We start from the raw sequence: 21073 nt of genomic DNA on the forward strand, positions 1-21073 counted from the left end.
CTGAGCGCCAGGTGCCCACAGTGGGAACTTCCTTGCTAAAGCATTCTTTCCTTGCTGCCCTCTCTTCCCTATCTTACTTCCCCATTCCCAGCATTTCCTGGGATCATTTCCCAAAGAAACAACTTGCAGTTAAATTCTTGTCTCAGAATAAAGTATTTGCATTTGAATCGTTATATCAGAGTCTGCTTTCGAGGAACACACACTAAGACACACACATAGTCTCGTTCCTCCAATCCCCGCAGGCCTATTATTATGCCCCTTTTCCTGAAGAGGAATGTGAGGCTCAGAGAGGGCAAGTTACTTGCCCAAGGGCACACAGATGGAGAGTGGCAAAGCTGGGCTTTGACCCAGGGGCATCTGACCCCAAGCCCAATGCTTTCTCCCTTTTGGGCGGCTCCTCCTTGTTAAGGGCTGAGGGAATGAGCGTCATTCACAGCCGGTAAGGTCCCTGAAGCATACACCACAGGGTCCTAACGCTCATGGCTGGTCCTGTGTCTTCATTCTGTCATGAAATAAGAGATATAATGGCAAACACATGCTTGGTGTCGACTGTGTGTCAGAATGTTGTCAGCACTTTATGCATTTATCTCCTCTCTCCAAATATTCTTTGGGCTTGGTTTTAAAAAAACCCAAAAGTTACAAATGTGGAAATTTAGAAGGGAAATCCTTCCACTTCTGCTCCTCAGCCCAGCAGTTTGATTTGATTTTATTCCAGTTTTTAAAAATTGCATGTATGAACATTTCTCAATGTAGATACAAATATTTATGCATACATACCATTTTTTGAGGACTCCAAACATGTTGGGAAATATAATCTGTTCCAGTTAGCAAACTGCCAGGAAGTTTAGTAGCCTCAATTGACAAACTTTAGTTTCCTCACGAATTTACAATTTGGCGGGACTCAGCTGGGACAGCTTTCTCCTCTCTGCATGACATCAGCTGGGGCAGCTCATCTGCAGCTGGAAGATCCACTTCCAAAATAATTCACTCTCATGGCTGACAATTTAGTGCTGGGTATTGGCTGAGGTCCTCAGTTCCTATCAACCTAGGGACTCAGCGTGGGGTTGCCTGGGCTTCCTCTTCACATGGCAGCTGCGTCCAGGAGAGTGTATTCCAAGGGTCCTGGAAGGAAGCTGCAAGCCTTTTATGATCTGGACTTGAAGTTCTCGAAGTCACTGAGGACAGCTCGGATTGAAGGAGAGAGGAGTTAGATTTACCTCTGTATCTGTCAGGGTTCTCCAGAGAAACAGACTGAGAGCATCGATCTATCCGTCTGCCTACCTATTAGGTTGGTGCAAAAGTAATTGCAGTTTTTGCAATTATTTTTAACCTTTTAAACCGCAATTACTTTTGCACCAACCTAATATATATCTGTCATCTGTCTATTTATTCGTTCACTCATTATTTAGCTATTTGTCATCTACCTACATCTATCTATAGCTATCATCTACCTATAGCTATCTATCTATATCTATTTATATCTAGTTAGCTATAATCTATTTATTAACCATCTATATATACGTATATATTTTTCTTAAGGTTTATGTATGATATCTTATATATAAATCTTAAAATATACAATTTATATTTTAAGATTTCTATGCTTATCTTAAGGTATATATTTTTCTTTTATATATACTAAAGGGGTCTGGCTGTTGACACTGTCTATGGGGAGGAGAGGGGACAAATGACTTCTTTGTATGACACCACAGTTCCCAAAGTTCCCTTCTCCAAGTCTCCCTTCTGTGGCTTGAGGTGATGGTCAGGTTAGTTTTTTTGTTTGTTTGTTTTTTTAAGTGTATTTTTCCAGGACCCATCAGCTCCAAGTCAAGTAGTTGCTTCAATCTAGCTGTGGAGGGCGGAGCTCACAGTGGCCCATGTGGGGATCGAACCAGCAACCTCGCTGTTAAGAGCACCGCGCTCTAACCAACTGAGCTAACCGGCCGTTCCCTGGTCAGGTTAGTTTTTGTGAACAGTCATCACCCAATAAACAGAGAGAGAGAGAGAGAGAGAGAGAGAGAGAGAGAGAGAGAGAGAGAGAAACAGCAGATGTATTAATGAGCTATCAGCACATAACACAGAGCCCCCAAACTTAGTGGCTTGAAACAATGACCATTTTATTTTCTCTTATGATTCTGCATGTCAACTGGGCTCAGCTGGATGGTTCTTCCGTACCATGTAATGCCACCCCACCCTGCCTGGGGCAGTCATTTAGAGGCTCACCTGGGCTAGACCACCCAATGACTCTCTCATATGGCTGGCAGTTGACACTGGCTGTTGGCAGGGAGCTCAGTTGGGGCTGTTGATCAGAATTTAAACAAGTGAGGACTTCCCAGGTGGCCTGGGCTTCCTCACAGCATGGTGACTGGGTTCAGAGGGGTGTAAGTTGTCAGCCCTCCTCAAGGCCATCACTGGCATGGCACGTCCAGATTCAGGGAGAAGGGACAGAAACTCCTCTTATTGGGGACAATGGCAAAAAGTTTGCAGTTATCACCTTGGTGAATCTGGGTTAGAGCCTGAGATGCGGCACGTGATGTCCAGGTCTGAGGACCACATTTTGAGCAGCTAATTCTTAGAGCTCATGGCTACAAGGTCCCTTTCTTCCCTAAATAGTTCATGAGCACTCACTATGTGCCAGGATTCCCTTTCTTCTGTGCTGTCATGTTGAATGACTTTGCTGTGTGGCTGGTGTGAGTTACTGTACCTCTCTGGACTTTGTTTCTTGTTCTTTTTGTCCTACTACTCCCCAGATCTATGTAGCCAGCCCTGTTGCCTCTCACCTTCCCTGGCTCTGCCCTGGCTTTTCTCCGGGTGGACCTGTCAGTAGGTGGAGCCAGCCCAGCATCGGAGGAGGAGGCTGTAGGGCAGGGCACCCCAAATTGCCAAGGACACCAAGAATAGCCACCACCTGAAGCTGGATCATGTAGGACTAGAAAGAATGAGGGGTGGGAGTTTGGGTATTTCTCCAACACTCTATTATTAATTGCAGGAGGAAAGCATCCCAATCCTTTCACTCAGCAGCTCCATTTTTCAAATTCACCCTCATCTTGGAGCCTGACCATGGACAGACCTCATAAGGGCTGAGACTCCCTCTCAGGGAAATTTGGGACAGGAACTGGATAAGATCGGCTCCTTCTCAGGCCTTCATCCAACATCCCCTTTTCTGGGTGGAGGACAGCCCGGAGGGAGTTGGCACATCCAAGAGTCAGAGCAGGGGCGAGGCAGAACTTACTCAATATCTCCCAGCTCTGTCGTCCTCTGTCTGGACCCCTCAGATTTACCTCCCTCATCCCTAGGTGTCCTCTTCCCACTAGGCCCTTCCTCCCCTGAATCTGATGAGGGAATCCCCAGCCAGGCTGGTTTGTTTGTTTCTGTTCCCAGCAGGCAGTTCTCAGCCTAGGCCCTGGGTGGCCTGGAAGCAGGACTTGAACTCCGGCCAGACTGTGAACCGCGAAGGCCAGAGGCTTTTTGTCTTCTCTGAGTTTCATATGCATAACTCTGAGCGGATCTGGGCACCAGTGTGAGAGGAAATTGTGAGATGTTTGGGACAAGGCTCACCTGGCAACTAAACCATCAAGCTTTTACCTGCCACAGTATGGCCTTAGAATGCTAGGGGAGGCAGTACACTTGGGGACCCAGAGTTCCCTTTGCTTATTCTCAACTTGCCCTCACCCCACATCGGAGGTGCTAAGTCTTGAGGATCCACTGCCCACACTGTGTGACCTTGAAAAGCTTCCTCTCTGGACCCAGCTGGCTCTGGCTTCAAGTTTTGTGCAACAGCCAGCGGGGAGGAAGCAGCCTCCCATTCGGGGATTGGCTAAGTCAGCCAAGCCCAGCCTCCCATGGTTCAGAGGTCAGTCTGTCAGGGACAGACCTTCCAGGAGCAGGGCAAGGAGATTGTGTGGGACAAGCTGCTCCAGGCAGAAGGTGCCAGGCTGGAGCTGGTGGGGCTAAGGGTCCTGGTCAGGACGGAGAGGGGCACTGCCCAAGGCAGGGGTGTCTCCAGGGAGTAGGAGTGGCCCAGGAGATGGTGATTTCCTGGTAACTGGAGCCCCTGGCAGCCTTCCACTGATTTAGTTTGGGTGTTTCTTCCTTAGTATTTTTCTTTCTTCCTTCTCTTTCTCTCTCTGTCTCTCTCTCTCTCCTTCTCTCCATCTCTCTGTCACTCTCTCCCTGTCTCTCCCTTTCAGTCTCTGTCTCTCTGTCTCTCTCCCTCTCCCTCTTCCTCTGTATTTCCCCGGTTCTCCCTTCCCTCCTGAGCCCCCACTTGCCCATCTCTGGGCCCTCCCTGCCCCTCCCTGTCTCTCACACCTGACCATCTCCCGCTACCTGTAAGCTGTCCCTGTCTCTGAGCTCACTATTCCCGCCCCTGTCCTGGGCCCAGGAGCTCACCCCATCTGCCCTGTAGGATGCTACAGCTGAGCCTGTCCTGGCTGGGCCTGGGGCCGCTGGCAGTCTCCCCATGGCAGCTGCTGCTACTGGTGGGGGCCTCCTGGCTCCTGGCGCGCTTCCTGGCCTGGACATACGCCTTCTATGACAACTGCTGCCGCCTCCGATGTTTCCCACAGCCCCCAAAGCGGAACTGGTTTTGGGGTCATCTGGGCATGGTGAGTATGGACAGCAGGACGAGTCTGGGATACCAGGGTAGATGGCCCTCCCAAAGGGTTAGGAATGGGGCTCAGACATGATGAGACCTCCCAAAGGGTTAGGAATGGGGCTCAGACATGATGAGACCTCCCAAAGGGTTAGGAATGGGGCTCAGAGGATGGGCTGGGACCCAGCACAGCAGGGAAGTGAGGTAGCCCTCTTTCCTCACTCCCCCACCAGGCCCATTCCTCTCCTCTCCTCTCCTCATGCACCTCTGACCCAGACCTTTCTTGTTCTTACCCTTCCTTACCCAGCTTCTGTTTTGGATCACATCCTGCCTGTCTTGGCCCGATTGGTGCTCCTCGGAGGGGCTCACAGGCTTGGCTGCACGCCGCCAGGTCCCCTGGTGCCCCCTCAGTCTCTAGCTCTGGATTGGAGTCCTCCTCAGGGTCTGCTGTCTGCCGGGCCTCAGGCCCATGTCCGCTCCTTTCTGGCCCTCTTCTTCCCCAAAGAAATTACCTGTGACCTCTGTCATCACTTCCCCTCGCGCGGACACAGCTGGGCCGGAGGAGAGGTGTGGACAGTCTCTCCTCCTCCCCTTCCTCAGGCACCTTCCTTTTCTTATCTGGCCTTCCATCCCCAGACACATGAAGGGGCCTCATTGTCCAACTTATGTAAAAATGGATCACTTCTCATTTCAGAAGGAATCTCGCTGACCTCTGCCCCCATGGCCAACCTTCCTGGGAGAGGCCCCCATCCTAGCCTCATCCCCAGACACCCTTTGTGCTGCGTCCACCCCTTTGCCACAATCACACTTTGGACTTTGTCGTCACCTGTAAAGGTGCTGTCTCCAAAGCCATTGACCCGAGTGTTAGGTCTTCTGACCAGAACCCCCTCTTCCTTCCAGCCTCTTTCTTCTTCTACTTCTTCTCCCATCATAGACTCTGCCAGGATGTCCAGTCGCTTCTACATTCCATTCTAATAGCTTCCTTCTGACCCCGCTTCCTTGGATACATTTAGCTTTGATTCCACCCTTCGCACAAGGGCTGAAGTCTCTTGCAGATGGAGCTTTCGTTCATGGCCCTTTGGAAAACCTTTGCCTGCTGGAGCTCAATCTCAACACCCTTTGATCCGTTCTCCATGATGATGATAGAGAGGGTCACAGAATAGGACAGAGGGGTGACAGGGAAATCCCCAGCCACCCACCTGCAATGCACCCCATTCTGTACAAAACCTCCTGTCTGCTCACACTGCTGTCTCCTTGTGGACAAAGACTTGTCTTCACGCATTGCCTCCATTTTCTTGCTTGATCCCCACCTGCTCCAGTCTGACCCATATTCATCATGCTCCTGTGAGATGACTGTGACCTCCAGGTCCCTAAATCCCATCTCATCCACCTCCAAGCAACTCTTGGAATTGTTGACCATCCTGTCCTCCTGGAACCTCCTTTCTCTCTTGGTTCCAGGACAATGCCCGTGCTGATCTTTTCTTACCTCCCTATGGCTCCTCCTTCACCCTATCTTTCCATGTGGGGATTCCCCATGTCCTCACCTCTCCTCCCTCTCCTGGCTCTCCCAAGTTCACCTCCTTATCCAGGGCTCCACCTCCTGAGTGGACCATCAGTTCCTTCCATCAGTGAATTCCAAGGTCACCTTCCTTCTGAGTCTGAGGCTATGTGTCAGCCCCCTTACTCTCCATCTCATATGGGCATCTCACAAATACCTCGTTCCACCAAGTCGAAATCTGAACTCATGGCTCCATCCGCAATCCAGCACCTCCGTCTAGTCCATCTTTCCAGTTGCCCACGTTCCATCCTTTAGAGTCCCCTGGCCCCGCCTCCTCTTACCTGCACATTTGGTCCCTTAGTTCTTCATCACGTGTGGCTGGGCTGCGTCCATAATCTCTGCTCAGTCCACCCCCTTTCTGCATCTTCCCGTCACCCCTGGCCATAGCCACCATTATCTTTCTCTGGAAGCCTCTCCCAGCTCCCTCTCTGGTCTCCACATTGTGGCTCCTGTTCCCTATCATCCACTCTCTCTTTAGCCATGGAGATATTTTTCTGAAATTTAGTTGCGATCACACATCTTCTTGGCCAAAAACGGTTTGATGACTGCCCACCACTCTGAAGATAAAAACTAAATTTGCCTGGCCAGGTCTGCTACCCTCTCCAGCCCTATCCACGTCCTAGATATTTCAAGCTCCTGCTTTATCTCCTTAGTGAGCCAATCCCTTCCCACCCCAGGGCCTTTGCTCATGCTGCTCTTTTAACTGGAAGTGCTTCTCTTCCTGTTGTTATCGGGTTGATTCCTCATACTCCCATTTTCAACCCAAACGTCACTGCCTTCTGGAAGCTGTCCTTGATCTCCAGATTTTGACCTCTGATTTGACCCTGCTGACAATTAAACGTAATTGTCCAATTATTTGTTTATTATTCATCTCTCCCACTAGATGGTGGCACTGGGGGTAGACATATAGTACCCATGCCAGAAGCTGACATACAGTAGGCAGTTAATAAATGATTGATGATGTCATGGGAGAGGTCATGTTCTAGGCCTCGGTAAACTTGTCATCACTTTCCTTAGTCATCCAAGGTCAAAGGGATGAGTGACCAACTCCTCCCCTTCCATCTCCCAAACCAGATCATCAGAGAACAGGATGTTCCGAGCTCATCCTGAAGGCTGAAGGTTGCCTGGGATTCTGGGTCCTGGAATGGTCTCTGAGCTCTGGGAGCAGCAGAATATAATAAAGTTACAGTAGTTCTGGCTTCCCCTTTGAGGGCTTGGCCATGGTCTGGCCTTGATCACTCTTCCCTTCTCCAGTCCCTCTTGCTTTGTGACATCAGCTGAGTTACTCTCTCTCTCTGGAGCAATCTCATCAAATGCCTCAGGGTCTTTGGAGAGCAGGGAGCAGGTGACATAGAGGAAATGGCTTATTTCACCTGCCTGGAGCACCGCGGGCATTTGTCAGCCTCTGATGGGGCATCCTGAGGGACCTGGAAAGGATGCCTAGCCAGGGGGTGACCTGCCCTCCTTCCCCCTTTGGGGGACGTGGCTTCAGTTTCTCATTTGTAAATGGTACAATTGATGAGCATGTTCATAAGTTCAGGAGAGAGAGGTAGATAGACAGGATGCACTGTGAGAGATGATGGATAGATAGATAAAGGATGGATGGATGGATAGACGGTTAGATGATGGATGGATAAATGATAGATAGATAGATAGATAGATAGATAGATAGATAGATAGATAGATACATACATACATACATACATACATACATACATGTGAGATAGATGTATTTGCATTTGTGTATGTATTCATTTCTTCTCCTTCCTCTGTTTATCTGTCTTTTTTGTCCTTCTCTCTGTCTCTCCCTCACTCTTTCTCTGTCCATCTGTCCCATTCCCCATCTGTTTTTCCTTATCTCCACACCCTCCATGGCTCCCCAGCACCCACAGAATCAGTCCCCTACCTCTGCCAAGTCTTGATACCCTGCTACAGCTGCTTTCCTCTCTACCTTTTCTCTGCCACTCACCCATTTCACTCTAGCTGCACTGAACTCCTTGCTGCTCATGGCCAAGTGCTGGCTTTCTGCTCCAGGGCTTTGAGCAGGCTATTCCTCTCCATCCATCCTTTATCTATCTATCTATCTATCTATCTATCTATCTATCTATCTATCTATCTATCATCTATCTATCTGCCCATCCATCTATCTAATCTGTCTATTTATTATCTAAAGAAACAGAGAGATGAAGAGAGTGAGGGGACAAGAAGAAGCACATAGGCAGATAGACACAAATAAAAGACAAAGGCCAACAGAGAGAATCTGACTTAGTGAGGTGGAGACAGGTACAGACCAATACTACAGGCAGCAGGGGTGAGGGGCTGAGTGGGATGTGGTGGACAGAGGGGGATGGTGGCAGTTGTAGCATCTCAGGCCCCTTGCCAGGCCTGGCCTCATCCCCACCCATCCCCAGGTGACAATCAATGAGGAGGGTTTACGTCTGTTGGAGCATCTGGGCCGCCACTTCCGTGATGTCCAACTCTGGTGGATTGGGCCCTTCTACCCTGTCCTGCGGCTCGTCCACCCTAAGTTTGTTGCCCCCGTGCTGCAGGCCTCAGGTATCTCTCCTAGTAGCCCTCAACTCCAGCCTCTCCCCTGCCCCTGCTCCCAGCCCTTCCCACCCCTGGACAGACCAGGTTGAGCATGGGAATGGGAAATGTTGACAAAGACCATGGCTGTGACACTAACCTGCTGGGTGACTCTGGGAAGGTCTCTGGCTCTCTCTGGTTGCCAAAGTCTCTTTCAGTTTCGAGTGGTGAAAACTCAGCACTGTTGGTCTACGTAAAGAAAGGGAATCTATCAACGGGAAAGCTCAGGGACGTTTGTCTTCAGGCATGGCTGGATACGGGTCTTCAAACGATGCCATGGGAAATCTGCCTTCATCTAGTAGTTCTGTGTTCCTCTCTGCTGGCTTCACTCTCATGTTGGTAAAGATGAATCTCAGAGCTCAACCCCCACAGAAAAATGAGCTAATTCCCCACAGAACCAGGAAAAATTTCAGGATTCCTTCAAATGGCCTGGCCTGGGTCACAGAGACCAATTCCTCATCTAATCACTGTAACTTGATTGCCAAGGCTCAGGATCATATGCTTAGCTCTGGAGAAGAGGAAGGGTTGGCACAACCACACTCCTAACTGCTTAGATTGAGAGTGGAGGAAGAGTGGTTCTAGGAGAAGGGGATGGACGCTGGACAGGCAGATGGTAGATGTCCATCCATCATCATCCTTGTTAGTTGGGCATTTCCTGAGAGGAAAGGGAAGCTCTGAGAGGCACAGTGAGTTCTCAAGACTACAGAGCATGCTGAAGCTTACCCCTTCGTTCTGTATGTTCTCAGCTGCCCTAGCTGCCTCTGATGGGAGGGACCCTAAGCTAAAAGGTGATTTGGGGTGGGAAGATGGCCAGAGCATTGTGGGTTGGTTAACTGTGTCGTTGGTCCTGGGGGCTGGTCTAGAGGGAGCAGTGGCAGCTCTTCACGGTGGATGAAGCTCAGCATCGGAAGTGCGGGCAGCATCCTTGGTCTCTTTAAGGATAAAGGAGCTAAGCACCATGCTGCGTATAGGGGGGAGGGGAATATTGAGGAAGTCTGGGTCACACATGAGCCATGTTTGGGACATTAATGGGACCATATTTAAGTCCTATCTGGGGCCCGTCTGTGGGACTCCCTGAGGTCATGTCAGATTGTCTTTGGTTCCATGTCAGAGCATGCTGTATTGTGTCAGGGCATGTCATATATGTTAGGGCCATGTCAGGACATGTTAACACATGTTGGGGCCATGTCAGATGTCCTAGGAGATGTCAGAGAGTGCTGGGGCAGACAGGGTCTTGTAGACCTCTGCAACGGTGTTTTGTAGAGCGCTGGACTATGTTTGGGTGTGTACAGCATGTTGGACCATGTAGAAGCCATGTCAAGGTGTGCTGGGCATGTTATTCCATGTTGGGGTGCATCTAAGAATGTAGGGATATGTCAGGGAGCTCTGCTTTTGTTCTGGTCTGTACCTCAGCCTGGTCTGGTCCTCACTCACCTCCCCCCTCCTCCCTGTTTCCTCTGTCCTTGTGCCATTCCTGCTATGCTGGGTTGGAGGGGGAAGGCAGACCCCTGGCTGAGAGCCTCCTCACCCCACCAAATGTTCCACTCTTCCCCCTCTCCATGGTTCCTGATGGTTCTCATTTATGTCAGCTACCATTGCACCGAAAGACATGTTTTTCTACAATTTTATGAAGCCCTGGCTGGGTGAGTAACTACAGGTGAAGGGGGTTGGGGAGAACCTCTGGGGGCCAGGGGAAGGCACTGGCCTTGCCCACTCCCCTGTGGCTGCCTCTACTAGGGGATGGGCTCCTGCTAAGTGCTGGTGACAAGTGGAGACACCACCGCCACCTGCTGACGCCCGCCTTCCACTTTGAAATCTTGAAGCCTTATATGAAGATTTTCAACAAGAGTGCAGACATCATGCATGTGAGTTCCTTGAACCCAGGGTCCCAGCTGGAGCCTTAGAAAAGGGGGAGTGGCCTCAGACACGTATCATCTGGAGAGTCCTTGTTCTGCTGAATGGCTTTGGGGCCATTGCTTCTCATTGTCAAGCCTCAGTTTCCTTACCTGTAAATTGAGATAATTATCCCTTTTAAAGGGTGGTCAAGAAGATGTAATGGAATCATGTTCCCAGCACTAGGAGGTGCTCAGAAGGCTTTAGTTTCTAGTCTGCTCACTGAAGCCCTCTAAATTGAAGACGGTGATGACAAACATTGAATAGCAGCTTTTTCTGCATAACACACCACCTTAAAACTCACTGGCTTGAAAAAATTAGTATTTGTTATTGCTCATGAGATGATGGGCCAATTGAGTAGTTCTTGTCTTGGATGGAATCTGAGGCCAATGTCTGTGGTGATGGCTAGGTTCCGTAGACAGCTCTGCTGGTCCAGGCTCAGCTCTGTCACACATTTGGGGGTCAGCCAGCTCATCTAGGATGGCCTTGGTGGGACAACTGGACTCCTGCATTTGTTTTTCTAGTAGGCTAGCCTGGGTTTACTCGCATGGTGGAGACTACGTTCTAGGAGAATGAGCAGAAACATGCAGTACCTCTTGAAGCCTAGTTTCAGAATTAGCACACCATCATTTCCATCTTCTCCTATTGGCTGAAGCAAGCTCTACATCCAGCTCAGATTCAAGAGATGGAGAAAGAGGTTCTACCTCCAAATAGAAGAGCTGCAAGGTCTTATTGCAAAGGATGAGTCTATAGGGAGGGACAAAGAAATGAGACCATTTTTGCAGTCACCTACCACTATGATAATGATAATGAAGATGATGATAGCTAACAGTTACTTAACATTGACTGTATAGCAGAAATGATATGCCAATTCTATGGCATATGTTGTCTAGTTTAATTTTAACAATGCTATCAGGTAGAGATGATTATTATTGCCACTTTACAGATGACGAAACAGAAGGTCAGAGAGGTTAGGGAGCTAGCCCAAGTTCACATTGCTAGTAAGTTAGCTATGAGTGGTGGATCAGGGATTCTAACGTGGTTTGTCTGACACCAAAGCAGGCCATCTTCACTGGTACTGAAGATTTGACAGGTGGAGCTAGAGGAGGGCAATGAGTTGACCCTTGTGGCACACAGAGCATAATAGACAGAGCTGGACTTTGATCGCAGGTCTTCTGACTCCAAGCCATGGCGTCATCATGTCCTAAGTGTAACAGCTTCCACTCCCACTCAAACCTGGTCCTCCTTGGGAATGGGTGCTTGGGGCAGAGGACCAAGAGGCTGGGTCTTGGGGAGTCCATCCAGGTGGTTGGTTTTGAGAAAAGGTTCTAGGGAGGCAGGTCCTAGCCTCAGCTCTGCCCTATTCTCTGTCTAGGCCAAGTGGCAACGCCTGACCTCAGAGGGCAGCGCCCGTCTGGACATGTTTGAACACATCAGCCTCATGACCCTGGACAGTCTGCAGAAATGCGTCTTCAGTTTTGACAGCAATTGCCAAGAGTGAGTCTCTGCCCAGAGCCCGGGAACATGAGCCATAGACCCAAGGGAGTAGATGGAGGGAGGACTGACCCAGGCAATCAGAAGTGCCTTCCTAGAGGAGGTGGGTCAGAGATGGACATTAAAGGACAAGGAAGAGGAAGGAGAAAGAGTCATCTTTTCAGGTGGGTAGAAATATTTGATAAAGGCCAGGAGTCTAGGATGAGCAGAGTGTGTGCAACCGTGAGGAGACATCTTGGAAATGAAGTTGGAGGGCTTGGCAGGGGATGGATCTTAAGGCCATTCAAAAGCCAGGAAAAGGGGTATGAACTTTATCCTGAGGTTTCCAGAGAGCTATGGAAGGTGTTTGAGCAGATGAGGGTTATGGTCAAAGCTGAGCTTGGACATCTGACTCTAGAGATGATTGATTGTTTTGTAGACACAGTGTGCAAGGAGAACACAGAGAGAAGAAGGGCTGAGCTTGGTGGAGAAAATGGGGCAGATTTGAGAGAAACCATGGAAGAATGGGCAGGGCCAGATACTGCATAGGAGAGAGAGCTTAGTATGATTTCTGAGCTCTGTCCTGGGGTCTAGGACATGAGGCAGATCATAGAGATGGGAGCATGTTTGGAGGGCACCTTTTTCCAGATGGAATTTGGTCCTGGGTTCTGGCTGGGAGGGCCTCCCAGGGTTTCATGTGTGTTAAGGAGCAGTTTTCTCTCTCTGACCTGGCCCTGCAGGAATGCTAGTGAATATATTGCTGCCATCTTGGAGCTCAGTGCCCTCATGACTAAACGGGTCCAGCAGATCTTTCTGTACATGGATTTCCTGTACCACCTCACCCTTGATGGGTGGCGCTTCCGTAGGGCTTGTAGCCTGGTGCATGACTTCACAGATGCCGTCATCCAGGAGCGGCGTCGCACTCTCCTTAGTCAGGGTTCCCATGACTTCCTCAAGGCCAAGGCTAAGACCAAGACTTTGGACTTCATTGATGTGCTCCTGCTGGCCAAGGTGGGTTTCTCTGGGATCTGAATTCAAGAGGTAGAATGGACCTTGACTTCAAATGTCAGATCGAAGAACTTGAACTTGATGCAAAGGGCACTAGAGAGCCATGGAGGGTGCTTGAGGAAGGGAAGAATGAGTCAGAGATAAGCTGTAGACATGACTGTGTGGAAGGCTGCCTGGAAGGAGTAAACAGGAGACAGGAGACCAGGGAGGAGGTGTGTGCGGTGAGCTCTGGAGATGAGGAGGGATGGAAGGAGCCTGCTTGGATGATGGAGCGTCAGGAACTGTTTCAGCTTAGGGATAGGCACCCTCAGAGCGGGTATGATTCGAGGCATCTTGCCCTTTCTCAAGGATGAAGATGGGAAGGAACTGTCAGATGAGGACATTCGAGCTGAGGCCGACACCTTCATGTTTGAGGGTGAGGGTTCCAGTGTGAGACTTCCGAGGGGTTGCAGCCTCTCTATCCCATCGACTTGGCAGCTGAGCCCTGGGCTACCCGGTCTTGCCCCATCCTCTCCACCCTCCCTCAGGCCCGTAATGTAAGGGCGCTGTCCACCCTGCGGTGCTGAAGCAACCCAGAAACCCCAACCTGTCTGGCTGCCTTTCAGGCCATGACACCACGGCCAGCGGCCTCTCCTGGGTCCTGTACAACCTCGCGAAACACCCAGAGTACCAGGAGCGCTGCCGGCAGGAGGTGCAGGAGCTCCTGAGGGACCGTGAGCCTAAAGAGATTGAATGGTGAGTGCAGGTTCTCATGGCCTCTCCTGAGCCCCTCTCATTGGCTCTGCTCCCAATGTGGAGAAGAGGGAAGATCTTTTTGTTGATTCTGTCATCCTGTCATACCATTTAGTGGGAATGGGAGCAGAGGCCAGATGCAGGGTCTGCTATACAACCTGGATAGCAGGGGAAATGTTACAGGCTTTGGGGACAGAAAGATCTGAGTGTCCAGACTTATTGCCCCATTAACTTGCTACGTGACTTTAGTAAAATCAATTTCCTTTTCTGAATGCTACCTTTCTCCTCTGTAAATTAGTTGTGTGTGTGTTTGTGGTCTCTTCCCCACAGGGCTGCTTGGAGAATTGTGACAATGTGTGTAGAACGGATGCCATTCATCATGTGTTCACTAAATGAACTTCTTCTCTCCTCCCTTTCATTTCTGCCTGAAGTTGCAATTTTTTGCCCTCACTCCCCTTACTTTTGGCTTTTTTTCTCTAATTCCCACCTAATAGTCTATTCCAGGGATTCCCAAGAGATCTTTGGGGGTAAAAATAACCACCCATCTCTTCATTTAGTAAACACATACACATGGTCTGCCCTTTCCCAACTCAGTGACCAGTCCCATCTGAGTCCTACCTGGGCAAGGCGGGGGCTGAGAGGAAAGGAGGTGAGACTGGGTAGTGAAACCGCAAATATGAAATCACCACATTGGGTGTGGGTAGCAGAAGTGCTTCTGGCCAGGGGATAGCTTGTGTAAAGGCCAGGAAAGAAGCATGCAGGAATGAGTCTGGCATGTTTGGGAGGAAGTCAAGGTGACTGGATCCTTGTGCTATTTACTGTGTGAAGAACCAGATGGGATCTCAAGGAGGCTGAGCTGAGAATGGAAGCTCCCCTTGAAATGCTTTGGAATCTATGTTCAGAGTTTCCAAAAGTGTCACTTCAAGTCTTTGGGGAAGTTGATATTGGATAAAAGGTAAAAGTGGGCAGGAATGCTGCCATTAGTGGTCTCACATTTGGCAGAAATGGTCAGATAGTCATGGCCGGTGCTCAGGTAAGTGTGGCCTTGGCTTGAATACTGCAGCAAGGCCCAGAGATCCTTCAGCTGTTCTCCTTGCAGCTGTACAGCAGGTTCTTTCTTGAAGGGAGATCCATGACTAACTTAGGGCAGTGGGGAGCCATGGGAGATGTTTGAGCAGCAGAGAGACACATGTCAGATATGGGCCTTAGAAATATCTTTTTGCAGCTACAGAGGCAAACTGGAGGGGATGAGCTGGGGCCTGAGGGCCTTGGGGGCAGATTCTGGCCAAGGGCTGAAGGATGGAAAGGACATGTTGGACTGGAGAAGCACTTTAGATGTAGTGCCCTCAACTTCAAGGGTTTGCTCAGCACAGCAGTCCTGTGATGTGGAGAAATGTTTTCCTTCTAACTTCAAAAAATTAACAGTTGGTAAAAGTTCAAGTAGTATTAAATGTTTTACAATGAAAATAAACCTGTTTTTTTCTCCCAACTTTATTGAGAGATAATGAACATATAACACTGTGTAAGTGTGAGGTGTAGAACGTGAAGATTTGATATACATCTATATTGTGAAATGACTACAATAATGTTAGTTAACCCACCCATCACCCTGTAAAGGGAGTAGATGAATAGCTAGTTCTTTTCATTTCCATGTCGCCGGTTGTCTGAGTACCTTCTACCAAACTATCCATCCATTGCCCAGAGGTTTGTGGAGTCTCCTTTACCAGATGCTGAATTTTCACCTGTTCATGTGTGGTCTCCAAGCACTCTATTCTATACCATGGGTCTGTTTTCCTGTTCTTGCAACAGGACCACACTTTTTTTGTTTTATTACTAGGTATACTGTTATAATAGGTCTTAATATCTGGTAGATTGAGTTCTCTTTCTTTGATCTTTTATTTTTAAATTGACTTAGTTCTTGATGAACTTTAATTCTTTAAAATAAGATAAACAAGTTCCAAAAAAAAGAACCACAGCAACTAGATTTTTATTGAATTGCAGTGACTATATTGATTAATTTAGAAAGAATTGGTACTTTTATATTAGGTCTTCCCACCTTAGAGTGTGGAGTGGATCTTATTTATTCAAATAATTGCATAAGTCTATGATATACATACACACACACACACACATATGCTTTTTAAGCCAAGTATATAATTTAAAACTTTTTAATGCAAATGTATTAAAGCTTTTATGGATACCCTGTGAGTGTTGTGTTTTGCTCAGAAATGCTTGTAAAAATACCAGCCTACATTTTCTTCTAGTTACTTGTGATTTTGACTTTCTAATGCTTAATTTTTTGGTCCCTCTGGAATTTATTTTGTTATAGGAGTGAGGGTCAGAGCAAGGTGGGGAGAGGCACTCTTGGGGCAGAAGAAGGACTGCGGGTGTCTGTTTTTGCTCCCTGGGTAACCGTTGGGGGGGTGTTGCTTAGGGACGACCTGACCCAGTTGCCCTTCATGACCATGTGCATCAAGGAGAGTCTGCGCTTGCACCCCCCGGTGACGGTCATCTCCCGCCGCTGTACTGAGGACATTTTGCTTCCTGATGGCCGGGTCATCCCCAAAGGTGCTGGCAATGACGATGGGGCCCCGGAGGGGGGGGGTAAGGGATGGTCCCATCAGCAGGGACCTCGTCCTGACCACCCCCTACTTTTCCATAGGGAACACCTGTATCATCAGCATCTTTGGGGTTCATCACAACCCGTCTGTCTGGCCAAACCCTGAGGTGCTGCCCCTTTCCCCCCCACACCCCATTCCGGGACCTGGTGAAGGGGCAGGGTCCTGACCCGGAAAATCAGACACTCCTCCTCCACTATATCCACATGTTTTCTGGGGGGCGTCTGGGTGTCCTGAGAAAACCCACCCGGCAGCCTGCCTCTCTCTGCTCCCAGGTATACAACCCCTACCGCTTTGACCCAGAAACCTCCCAGAAGAGATCACCTCTGGCTTTTATTCCTTTCTCAGCGGGGCCCAGGTGAGACCAGCAGGTGTCTGAGGCGGGAATGGACCGTGGGTGGCGGCTCAGGGGATATGCCAGCCTCCATGGGGGTCCCCGGCACCGTTAGCCCCCTTCGCTACCCCTGCGGGCTGGGATGGGCTCCCGGGTCAGGTCCCGGCCGCAATCTGAGCCCCTCCGCCCTCACGCCCGCAGGAACTGCATCGGGCAGACCTTCGCCATGACCGAGATGAAGGTGGTCCTGGCGCTCACCCTGCTGCGCTTCCGCGTCCTGCCGGACGAGGCGGAGCCGCGCAGGAAGCCGGAGCTGATCCTGCGAGCGGAGGGCGGGCTTTGGCTGCGGGTGGAGCCGCTGGGCGCCGGGCCTCAGTGACCCTCCACCACCTGGCCTGAGGTCTACCCTGACCGAAATACCTCCCTTTGCAGGTTCCCGGGAAAAAGAAACTGCTGTAATCTCTGTCCCAGCTTCCCCAGGAGGCAGCAGGGTTTGCTTGGGGCCTGCGGGACCTAGCGAGTGCGCGTGGTTTCTGCGCCCTAGACCCTGACTGCCTCTCCTGCTGACCACGGGGCGCCCACTTTGATTTCAGGTTCTCCCAGAGCCCAAGCATGGATTTTATCCTGCGGGCAATGGGGAGCCATGGGAGATGTTTGAGCAGGAGAGGGACCAAATGGTGGCTATTTGGGAAACAATCCAAATATCCATTAGCACATGAATGGATAAACAGAATGTGGTATATCCACAACAGGGAATATTACTGAGTCATAAAAAGGAATGAAGCACGGATACATGTTACAACACGGATGAACTTTGAAAACATTTATGTTAAGAGAAAGAAGCCAGTCAACAAGGTCACATATGATTCCTTTTATATGAAATGTTCATAACAGGCAAATCCACAGAGACTGAAAGCAGTCTGGTGGTTGTCAGGGACTGGGGGAGGGAGACAGGGAGTGAGTGCCAATGTGGACGGGGTTTCCTTTTTGGGTGATGAAAATGTCTTGGAACTAGGCAGAGGTGGTGGTTGTATGACACTGTGAATGTACTAAGTTATACACTTTATAATAGTTAAAATGGCACCTTTTATGTTTTGTCCATTTTACCTCAAACAAAAAGGGTATTTTATCATGCATATCTTTATTAATCTGGGTTTTTCATATAATAACATGTTATGAACATCTTTCCATGCCATTAACTCCATGATACAAAAACGTCATTTTGGGGTTTTTAAAATCCTTAAGTGTTAAGTATTAAAGCCACTCTATTTTTTTTTAATGACATTATGTTAGAAAATAATTTAAAAGTTTGTCTCACTTTGCACATTCTCTTCATGTACATTGATGGTTAGAGATATCGCTATCAATTACACATTGAGTTACTCTTAATGAAAAAACGTTTGGTGTAGAAATTTTATTTTTATAGCAATGGATACCCATACATTCATGTAAGATATGGGTGTGGTTAAACACCTTTCATAGAACATGTATGGCCTGGCAACTTCACAGACACTGAGATTTTTGGTCCTATTAACAGAGGTAGACCACTGAGAAGGGAGCAGGTGACACTTCAGGTCCCCCAGGTAAATACTCTCACACCCATCTTTGTGGATCCAAGAGATTAACTCACTTGCTCAGTTGATGAGTGATGGAGTTGGGTGAATTTGGCCAGCTTGGCTTCAGAGATACACGTTAACCTACAAAGGACATGATTTTCAAGGTGTGTCTCAGCCCTAGGCATATCTGATCACTTGGGGAACCACTGGAGGCTCACTAGATGAGACGGACAGTTGGTACCTACATTTTTAAATGTCATATTTTTGACAAGGGATATACTCACTCATGAGAAAAAGTAAAATGCACAGTGAAAAATATTGGTCCTCCATATGTCCTTTGTTTGCCTAGCTTCTTTAGGTAAACACCTTTGCTTTTTGTATATCATTACATAGTGTATTTATGCCAATAATATATGTGCTTAGTTACCTTCTGCCTCATCTTAAAATTGTATATAAATTTACAAAATTTATAAAAAGTAAAATCTGCTCTCTTGGGTGTACAATTCTGAGTTTTGACAAGTGCTTAGAGTCCTGCAACCACCATTACTATAGTCACCTCTCACCCCTGGCAACCACTGATCCAGTCTTCATACCTATAGTCTGTCTTCTTTCACTGAACACAATGCTGTTGAAATTCATCCGTGTTGTGTGTCTCAATACTTTGTTTCTTTTCATTGTTAAGTAATATTCTAGCACATGAATGAGCCACTTCCCCCCTCCCATTGGAGGACATGTGGATTGTTTTTAGTTTGGGGCTATTATGGAAAAACACCTGCTCTGAATATTTGTGTACAAATGTTCCCTGCTCTTGGAGTGGGATAGCTGGGTCATATTGTATATGTATGTTTAACATTAGAAGCAATGCTCAAACTGTTATCAAAGTGTCTGTGTTATTTTGAATTCCAACCAGTAATGTATGAGAGTTCTAGTTCCTTCACACACTCACTGGCACTTTTCCCCCGATCGTTCTTATGAGTGTTATATCTATCACTTTGATTGTAGTTTGTTTCCTAATGATTAATGAATGTTGAACATTATTCCTGTGTCCATTTACCATCCATATGTCTTCTTTGGTGAAATGCTTGTTCCAATCTGCCGATTAATTTTCCTTGCATTGTTTGCCTTCTTCTCATTGGATTTGGAAAGTTCTTTATATTTTTTACATACAAGTTCTTTGTCAGATGTGTGATTTACAAGTCTTTTTTCCTATTCAGTGTCTGATCTTTACATCATCTTAAATTTCTTTCACAGAGTAAAATTTTAAAAAGTGCATAAATCACAATTTATCAATATTTTCTTCTTATTAATTATGCTTATGGTGTTATATAAGAACTCTTTGTCTACCCCAAATCACAAAGATTCTCTCCTTTTTTTTCTTCTAAAGGTTTTTAGTTTTAGATTTTACATCATTTAGTTCTATGATCCATATTAAGTTCGATTTTGTCTAACGTGTGAGTTATGAGTTGACTTTTTTTGTGGCATGGAGATATCCAATTGTTCCAGTACCATTTATTAAAAACACTATCCTTTGTGCATTGACTTGCCTTTTATATTTAAAAAAAAATCAATTGACCAAATTTGGGACGTCTACTTCAGGACTCTTCTTTTCCATTTATTTATGGGTTTAATCTTTGGCCAATATCACACTGTCATGATTACTGTAGTTTTATAGTATATCTTGAAAGGGGTCATGTGAATCCTTCAAATACATTTTTCCTTTTCCAAAATTTTTTTTTTTGGCTATTCTAAGTCATTTGCAATTTCATATAAATGTTATAATTGGTTTATCTATTTCTAGAAAAAATCCTCTTAGGATTCTGATTGTAATTTATTCAAATCTATAGATCAATTTGAGGAGGCTTAACATTTTAACAATGTTCAGTCTTCCAATCCATGAACATTGTATGTCTCTCCATTAATTTGGATCTTCTTGGATTCATTTCTTCAGTGTCTTGAAGTGTCTTTTCATCACAGAGATTCTGCACATATTTTGTTAGTTTATGCCTGAGAATTTCACTTTTTCTGGAGTCTACTACTTTTTAAAATGGTACTTTAAAAGATTTCCAATTTTTAACTGCTAGTATATATCAGGGTTGGCATGCTTTTTCTGAAGAGCCCATGTAACAAATATTTTAGGACTTGCACACCCTATCAGGTTTCTCCTCCTCCTCTTCCTCCTTTTCCTTTTACAATTATTTTCAAATATAAAACAATTCTTAGCTTAGACCATACAAAAACAGACCACAGGCCAGATTTGGCCTATAGACCATAGTTGGCTGACCCCTGGAATATAGAAATAGAATTGATTTTTGTATATTGATCATGTATCCTGAACTCCATTGGATCATGCCCATTGGAATACAAATAATGCCGTTATTTCCTAAATGTTAAAATACTCTTCCTTTGACCCCCCACCCCCGTCCAACTTTCCCAGCCGCTAACGCACATTTCTTTCCTCCCCTATACAGCAAACCCCTTCAAAGAATGATCTAAACTTAGGGTGTCAAATGTCTTCTCTCCCAGTATAAACAGGCTTGGATGGTGGATGAATGAGGGAGGAGGGGCGGCATCGATCCGTGGGGCCTCAGGATTTGGCTGCACCTGCGTTTGTGATTCTTAAGACATATCTGGGCCTGCGCTGTCCCTGGAAGGTAGGTGTTAAGAGCCTCTTACCTCTCCTGAGCGTGTCAGAGCTCCCTCTACTGGACGGTTCCAGGATAA

At 47.5% G+C, this 21073-nt stretch overlaps 1 protein-coding gene across 2 annotated transcripts; it reads left to right on the top strand.

Annotated features, from left to right (window-relative positions):
* The first annotated feature begins 3873 nt into the window (after nt 1-3873).
* On the top strand, nt 3874-19884 carry LOC308509250 (cytochrome P450 4F6-like). 2 transcript variants are annotated; one of them, XM_081077067.1, is made up of 13 exons: nt 3874-3927; nt 4409-4607; nt 8564-8708; nt 10328-10381; nt 10476-10603; nt 12007-12128; nt 12845-13115; nt 13461-13527; nt 13718-13847; nt 16279-16412; nt 16507-16571; nt 16738-16820; nt 16998-19884. In XM_081077067.1, exons 2-13 carry the CDS (start codon nt 4410-4412, stop codon nt 17173-17175), a joined length of 1575 nt encoding a protein of 524 aa, XP_080933193.1. In that variant the 5' UTR covers nt 3874-3927; nt 4409; the 3' UTR covers nt 17176-19884. The 2 variants fall into 2 exon arrangements, with proteins under 2 accessions (XP_080933193.1, XP_080933194.1); XM_081077068.1 differs by lacking the exon at nt 16738-16820 and having other exon boundaries at nt 3910-4607.
* The last annotated feature ends 1189 nt before the right edge of the window (nt 19885-21073 follow it).

This window comes from Rhinolophus hipposideros (assembly GCF_964194185.1).
Source record: "Rhinolophus hipposideros genome assembly, chromosome: 16".
NCBI classification, from domain to species: domain Eukaryota; kingdom Metazoa; phylum Chordata; class Mammalia; order Chiroptera; family Rhinolophidae; genus Rhinolophus; species Rhinolophus hipposideros.

What these genes read in the sequence shown, in the direction of transcription:
- LOC308509250 (XM_081077067.1), top strand. Translation starts at nt 4,410, where the DNA reads ATGCTACAGCTGAGCCTGTCCTGGCTGGGCCTGGGGCCGCTGGCAGTC. An exon ending in CCCCGTGCTGCAGGCCTCAG is followed by an intron (nt 8,709 to 10,327) that starts GTATCTCTCCTA and finishes CATTTATGTCAG; the next exon opens with CTACCATTGCACCGAAAGAC. An exon ending in TTTGACAGCAATTGCCAAGA is followed by an intron (nt 12,129 to 12,844) that starts GTGAGTCTCTGC and finishes CTGGCCCTGCAG; the next exon opens with GAATGCTAGTGAATATATTG.